Source organism: Monomorium pharaonis, chromosome 3 (genome assembly GCF_013373865.1).
Source record: "Monomorium pharaonis isolate MP-MQ-018 chromosome 3, ASM1337386v2, whole genome shotgun sequence".
Lineage (NCBI taxonomy): Eukaryota > Metazoa > Arthropoda > Insecta > Hymenoptera > Formicidae > Monomorium > Monomorium pharaonis.
The window spans coordinates 24,828,890-24,836,600 of NC_050469.1; the positions used below are offsets into that span (position 1 = coordinate 24,828,890).

Genomic DNA, 7,711 nt, shown 5'->3' on the forward strand with positions numbered 1-7,711 from the left:
AGACTTCCTCCTAGAGTACTTCCTAAGAGATTGTAAAAGAAAAAAAATGTACTCGTGTTTAATCAAACCGCTCCGTACGACGTTGATGCGTTAAAGCGAGTCGTAATAATAATAATAATAATACTAATAATAATAATAATAATAATAATAATAATAATAATAATAATAATAATAATAATGAAATCAACGTCGATCCGGTCTTCTGGTATCGCGTACACCGTCACGAAGAGACGTCTCCTTCTCGCCTTGTGCACGCTCTATGTTGTCATATCGATATCTCTAAATATTTATTTCGAATTTAAGGGAAAAGAATTTCCAAATAAAAAAACAAAAACAAAAGCGAGTGCTTTCAGCAGAAGGAGGATTCTTGTGAAGAATTAATTGCGCTTCACCAAACCCGCTCCGAACTAACGAGTTAGGAAATATTAGGGATTTATTAGCAAGCCATCTTGCTGCCGTATACACTTTGCGTTCTGCGACATTTATTTACAAGCCTTTATCACACTTATTCAGAAATTCACATAATATATGTATCGATATTGCTGTGAGATTGACGAAAATGAATTTCTCCTATGTTAAACATTTGATGTCCAAGAATTATGACTTAACGGTAACATAATAATACATATATGTTCCAACTATCACAGGCAGTTTTGTACTTTCATTTTCCATACCAAATCAAATGTTCGTTATTCGTTAAGGAAAAATACCTGATACTAGAAATGTATTATCTTTCACATTTGTAGAAAGATAAAAAAGAAAAAAAACATTTATACTTACATGTATATAATATTATACATATGTAAGTGTATCAATTATCAACAAGTATTACAAGTATTATGAAAATATATCACTTTCCACGAGGTTACTATCTTTCCACAAAACAAATAGATTATAGAATAAGTAGACATAACTTTGTCTTTCGTGGAAGACTTATAACTTTTATCTTAATAACAAATGTTTATATTTACGGGAAGAGAAAGCGCGCGCACACGCATCTCGCAATTATAAAATTTCGCAAGAAACATAATCGATGTGCTGTGTTGCTACGATATGTATGTACTGTGATGTAATCGTGTAAACCGTTACAAATTCGAAGCGTACCATATATTAGATTGTGAATCAGGATTAAGAAGTACTGTTTTCATAGGATCTAAACGCTTCATGAAAGATTGATCGCTTATCTTATGTGTCACAAAACTGTTAAGGTGCAAACCGTCCGTTTGCAACGGCACTACCTTTGTCCCAATTTCTTGTGGAAATGCTTTTGTTTGAGTACTTGGATCCATTAAAGCTATTACTTTTAATGGAACATTTTCCACAATCCTGACACTTTTGTCGTCATTTATATACACGGGAATTCTTTGGATCTCCGAATCGTTTTCTACAGCTAAGTATTTTACAGGTTGAGTGACATCTTGCAATAACACTGCGCGATGCTGATCGTCGATCGCTTTCGGATACATAAATAGATTATTCTTTTGGTTCAATGATAACAACGGTACATTTTGCGTAGCGTTAGACAAATTGACACAACTATCTGTACTGTTATTGTAGCCTTTCGTGTTGCGTAAACTTTCAGGCTGAATCATTTCTTTATGAAAATGCGCTTGTTCCTTATATTTACGCGAACAATTGGCAGAATTGAAATAAATATACTGTTCATTGCAATGACACGCATTTTGATTAATTTGATTCTTGGCGCATTTTACGTCTGTTTTACTAAACAGACTTAAATTTTTCTGACATAATTCTGCGGATCTTTTTTCAGTTTGAGTATCTTGGGAAAAGTTTGTTTCGATAAATATTGGTATCGGCGTCATTCTGTCATTATCATTGCTGGAAAGTATATTTTGATTTTGACGTGTATTTTTCCCGTAAGCCTCTTGTTTGTTAGTTTCAATCGCGTGTAATTTGGTTTGACGAAGACACTGTTTTGCCGATTCTATATTGGAATTAGAAAAATTTACCCTTTGAAGATAATTACTCAGACGATAATTATTAGAATGAAAAATATGTTTCTTCGTTTCTAATGAATTTTGTTTCTGGCGAGGCAATTTTTGATTTGTATCATATGAAGCTTCGAAAATTTGCGGGTGCAAAAAATTATTGTATTGGCAAAATTCATTTCTTTCGTTATGTTCCTTTGGATGCATATTTATATCAAATTGTTCGACTTGAGACTCTTGCGAATCCTTTATTTTCATCGTTCCAATTTGAGGCTCCAGTATTTTTGTTTGATCAAATGTCGCGTTTATTGTTTTAGATGTAGGAAGATTTGTGAATACATTAGTTGGAAATGCAGTTTTGTATAATTCTTTTTTAATGCCGTTGCTTGGACTTCTATTAAATAAGTTAGTTTCACATTTTTCATATAAGTCTTCCGTGTAATCGTTATTTATCTGTACAGAATGACTGGGGTTATTAATCGTAATATTACATCGACGTAGAATGGAAGGTACTCGTTTCTTTATATTCCAATTATTTGTTCTGTTATTACATTTTTGGGGTAGTGTACTACTGTCAGAAACAGCAGTCGACAATTTTTCACAGGAATAATCTTTCAAATATCTTTCTGATAATACAGGATCACTTAAATACATTGAAGTTCTTAAATTTTTTGAATTATCAATGTAATGTGAATTCCTAGGAATATCAATCGAAAAATTATCCGTATCATGTTTACTTTTTAAAAGGTGATTAACGTAGTTGGTGTTTTCTTGAGAATCTAACTGAATGGAATCCTTTTTGTTCAAACAAAAATATTTCGATTTTGAAAGTTTATCTTTGGATTGTTTTAAATAAGGAGTATCGCTATTCTCGTAATTTTCTAAGGAGCCATTTGCGTTATGTGCTGCAAAAGTATTTCGCGATGAGCAAGATGTAGAACCATGACGTGTTATGTCATTACACTTTATAAGTTCGGTCTTTTTTATTAATTTATTTTTTTTCTGAGACACACCTTGTAGATGAGCTGTGATATGATTTTCACTGCACTTTGGAACTTCAAATTCGATAGGTGACAATTGCGAGACGTCGGAATTTGTACAAGCTTGATATTCCACAGAGTATTTCACATTTTCCAATTCTTGTTTCTTTTTACGTAAAAGATGTTGACGATAAGAATCAGCATAGATATTCTTTAACCTTTTGGTTATTGTTGCAACAGGATCTAGAACCACCATAAATAATTGACGATTAATAAATTGCTCAATAACAAGACAAATATAATCAGGTTACAACTCTCTATGTAATATACACCTGACTGAAAATTTGGTAGAATATCCTCTTCGAAATTTTCAGCAGAGATTACTCTGCAGAATTCCATATAGTGGCTTAATGGATCATAAGATAAATTTTTACTATTTTTTGAACACATCTGCTTTGTTCCTTTTTTATTAGCTTCATTTTCTTTTACGAGATCAGTATTATCAAATATTCTGAAATAAATATTTTACACGCAATTTACTTTTTTAAATTAGAATTTATAATACAAGCATAATTTTATATTACTTACTGCGTTGGAGTAGTAGTAACAGTTTCCAATTGTTCACAATCATTTTGAAATAACTTTCGTTTGCAAATGTTTTCTTTTTGAACTTTTCTCGATTTGTTGTTGACATTTTGTTTTTTAATATCATTGGAATCTGCATCTTTAAAGATATTTTCCTCAATTTTCTTTTTAACAAGATGTGGTTTATGATTTTTACTGTAACGTTAATGTATAAGTGTTTTTTATATCAAATATTTTCTTTACATTTGTATTAAATTTATAACACATTACATCTTTGATACTTTAAACATACTTTTGTCCCAAAATAGGGCTTTGCTCTAGAATACATGGTGTCCATTTCAAGCTGTCCTTCATACAATTATTATTTGGGGATTGTTCAGTAGTTTCATCATGTACTGGAATCTCTACTATAGACCTACAAAATAATACACATTAAAATTGTTGATGTACTCACTTGCAATACACCACGTCAAGTTTAAAGTTTAGTAACGCATTTACCTGGGTGTATCAGTCTCGCCGCTGAAAAGCTTCAACGCATCTCCCTTCAACCGAGCCTTGCGGTATGTATTTGTTGTCGTCTGTGCTGCAAGACATTGCAATGAATAAAAACAGTGATGCAATCTCATTATGATTTATCGTTGACAACAAATAAGTTTCAATGTGAGTACCTCTGTGGATGTTTTTACCCTTTATGCCATTTCTGTATATGCCGGCAGCCTAAAACAATTATGTGAAGTGCTCAAATACAACAAACAATAAAAATGTTATCAAAATGCAAATTAAGGATTATGTAATAAAGATAAAGTTGCTTACAGGTTCCGGCAGAAGTCTGTCGCAGATCTTTGCTCGGCCCTGTTTCTTCTGTCCACTTTTTTTGTCGTCCTTTCCATTATTATCCTGAAATAAAATTACAAGGTATATAAAACTGTACAAAAATAACGCCACTAAAAATAAGCTTGCATGTGAAAAAAATTACATTTCTCCGTTTCGTTCACGCGGTAATCCAGAGTTCTCTACGTAAGAGAACTCCGCTCCGGTTTTCACACGCTAAACTTTTCCCTCTCTGTAGAACGTAATTTTCTTGGATTATGCGAGCTTCTTGAGATTACTATTCAGACTTAGCTAAACCTCCCCCGAGTAGCGTAATGCGCGCTAACACGAGCCAACTGTGCAAACCGGGAGATTATCGCTCGGCGCTCACGAGAGTAAACAGCGTGCCGGTAAACAGAGTGCCCGACGCCTGACACTAACCTAACATTCTCGCGGAAGCTGTCGCGTTTCCATACCGCCTCAGCCAGCGCGGCGGCGCTTTTCGAAACGCAGTAACAACCACCGATAATTGCTTGGCGCATAACCACCGATAATCTCCATGCACTTTTTCCATACGCAAAATCTAATCAAGCTGAGTCAGAAGTACGAACTATTCGGATCGCGATCTATCGAATGTAAAACGCGCAGGTGTCCTCGCGCTCCCCTCGACGTGAACCTCGGGATCCTCCTCGGGGCATCAGGGTCAACGAAGAGAGATTCAAGGACGACGCGACCTACCAACTTTCGCTTGGCCTGCAGGATCCTCGAGTGTATTCGGTTGAGATCGGCCTTCCGTCGCTTCCGCCGCGGCTTTGGCGTCTCCTCCCGGTCAGTGGACTTCCTCTGCGTCACTTTACCCATAACCTCGTGTAATAAAGTCCTTGAACAACTCGCGCGTGAGTTATGTACGCGTACACGTATACGCACGCATTGTCAAAATAACTTTCGCGGCGTATAAAACGCGAATGTCGCTGCTGCCGAACGGTATACGCCTGAAGTCGGCGACGACCGAATGACTAGCATGGACTAGCAGATACCTTCACGCATGTTTATTTACCCAGTTACCCTCAGTTACCCTCGCTTTCCTTTCCTGTAGTAAACGCCGCGATGAATTGTGGGGAGAGCATTTCTTTCTTCTCTTCTTTTTTTTTTGTTCACGACGTCCTACGAGCAGGGCTGCGTTCAGATTCCACCCGAGTGTTTCCAGGTATCATTTTATCCTTGTTATTTATATATATATATATACATATATATACTGAGAATGTTAAACAAGGATAAAACTACACCTGAGGACACTCGGAGTGAGGAATCTGAACGCACCCCTGTGTTCGTAGATCGGGCAACTTTTGACACATGCGCAGTGACGCACTAACTAACTGACGTACTAACAAAATAATGTAATAATAAAAAACATTTCTATGTGAATAACACAAAATATCGTTAATTAAGTGTGATACGCCTTGTAACGCCTTACGATCCATTCAAATCCATTCAAAAGACTGTTTTAAATAAGTTCCTTTTTTTCAATAAAATAACAGCCAGCTTTATTGTTCTTATTACCTTAATTTAAACACAATAGAAACATTCTTCGCCTCTCCCGGTCTCTCCCGTCTCTCCCGGTCTCTCCCCGTTTCTCTCCGTCTCTCCCGGTCTCTCCCGGTCTCTCCCCGTCTCTCCCCGTCTCCCCCCGTCTCTCCCGGTCTCTCCCCGTTTCTCTGCGTCTCTCCCGGTCTCTCCCCGTCTCTCCCGGTCTCTCCCCGTTTCTCTGCGTCTCTCCCCGTCTCTCCCCGTCTCTCCCTGTCTCTACCCGTCTCTCCCGGTCTCTCCCCGTCTCTTTCCGTCTCTCCCGGTCTCTCCCCGTCTCTCCCGGTCTCTCCCCGTCTCTTTCCGTTTCTCCCGGTCTCTCCTCGTCTCTCCCGGTCTCTCCCCGTCTCTCCCCGTCTCTCCCCGTCTCAATGTGTCAAAATTTCAATAATATTAATGAAAAACTATTTTTTACACTTAAATTATGGCCATTATTTTTGAAACACCGGTATATCCAAAATCAAACCCCATAAGAACACTCCCGGTTACGAATGCAACGTTGTGTAAAAATTTCAAAGCAACCGGTGAAAAACTTACGGAGATCTTAGATGAGGAACATTTACATTTTTATTTATATAGATTAATGTTCCATATCCTTAAAGCCTTATATAGCCACGATCTTTTTTCCTTTTTAGTAAATTATTAATTTCGTTACGTATCTCCGAAAAAACTTCTCATAACATGATTGTAGAATTTTATGTGTATACAAATTTGTTATATGACAAGAATTGTCATATAAATATTTACTGTTATCTGTATTATTTGAAGATAAAAATGGTGGTTTCATCATCTTCTTTCTTTTACTAAAATAAATATACTTGATAATAAAATCTTTTTTTCACTGCAAATACATATACAACTGAATTGAGAATTAAGAGAGTTAAAACAAGCATACAAGATACCATTTAGATGTTTCTCGCGGAGTGAAGAAACTGCGATGATGATTAAATTAGAAGTGGTCAACTTGAATACGAAATAAATGAACAACTATCGTTAAAAATGAAATCTCGTAGTTTGTTAACGAGTAATTAATTTTAGATACGTGTTTAATTTAGAACTGAAAATTAAAAGACTGAAAACGTATACACAGTTATATTTTATCGCATCTGAGAAACTGACGATTAAATTAAAATTACGTAATTGACTTGAATGCAAAATAGATAAACATTCTAATTTTCATTAGAAATAAAAGCTCGCGGTTTGTTAACAAGAAATTGTTTTCATATGTATTTAATTAGAATTGAAAATTGAGAAAGTTAAAACACGTACATAAGATATCGTTTAGGTATCATCACGGAATAAGAAACCGTGATGATATGATTAAATTAAAAGTACGTGATCGACTTGAATACGAAGTAATTGAACAACTTTCGTTAAAAATAAAAGCTCATAGCTTGTACGAGAAATTATTTTCAGATACGTGTTTAACTAGAACTGAAAATTAAAAGACACAAAACGTACTCAATACAGAGTATTATTTAGAATAGATGTTTACCGTGAAAAACTGCGATTAAATTAAAAATATGTGATCGATTTGAGAATACAAAATATACAGCCTTTATTTAAAAAAAGCTTGTGATTTGTTAACGAGATATAATTTTTAAATACGCGTTTAACTAGAATTAAGAATTAAAAGATATGAAGCGCACAGAATAACTAAATAACGGAAAATCATAAGATTTTTAGATTAGCTCGTAATCTATTAACGAGATTATTTTCAGATATATGTTTAATTATAATTGATTTCGAGACCTTACGCGAAATACAATAGAAGTTTGATTAATAATTTTATGATATATTATT

The 7,711-nt window shown here is 35.2% G+C and overlaps 1 protein-coding gene across 2 annotated transcripts; it reads right to left on the minus strand.

The window, feature by feature from the left end:
- Positions 1 to 460: 460 nt before the first annotated feature.
- LOC105829369 lies at positions 461 to 5,862 on the minus strand. 2 transcript variants are annotated; one of them, XM_012668146.3, is made up of 9 exons: positions 5,063 to 5,862; positions 4,328 to 4,411; positions 4,183 to 4,231; positions 4,013 to 4,097; positions 3,807 to 3,929; positions 3,518 to 3,709; positions 3,262 to 3,440; positions 2,963 to 3,172; positions 461 to 2,854 (listed from the first exon to the last, which is right to left on the minus strand). In XM_012668146.3, the coding sequence occupies exons 1-9, from the start codon at positions 5,183 to 5,185 to the stop codon at positions 1,086 to 1,088; spliced, it is 2,814 nt and encodes a 937-aa protein (XP_012523600.1). In that variant the 5' UTR covers positions 5,186 to 5,862; the 3' UTR covers positions 461 to 1,085. The 2 variants fall into 2 exon arrangements, with proteins under 2 accessions (XP_012523600.1, XP_012523599.1); XM_012668145.3 differs by having other exon boundaries at positions 461 to 3,172.
- Positions 5,863 to 7,711: the final 1,849 nt, after the last annotated feature.

What these genes read in the sequence shown, in the direction of transcription:
- LOC105829369 (XM_012668145.3), bottom strand. Translation starts at nt 5,185, where the DNA reads ATGGGTAAAGTGACGCAGAGGAAGTCCACTGACCGGGAGGAGACGCCA. An exon ending in ACAGACTTCTGCCGGAACCT is followed by an intron (nt 4,232 to 4,327) that starts GTAAGCAACTTT and finishes TAATTGTTTTAG; the next exon opens with GCTGCCGGCATATACAGAAA. An exon ending in GGGTAAAAACATCCACAGAG is followed by an intron (nt 4,098 to 4,182) that starts GTACTCACATTG and finishes AATGTCTTGCAG; the next exon opens with CACAGACGACAACAAATACA.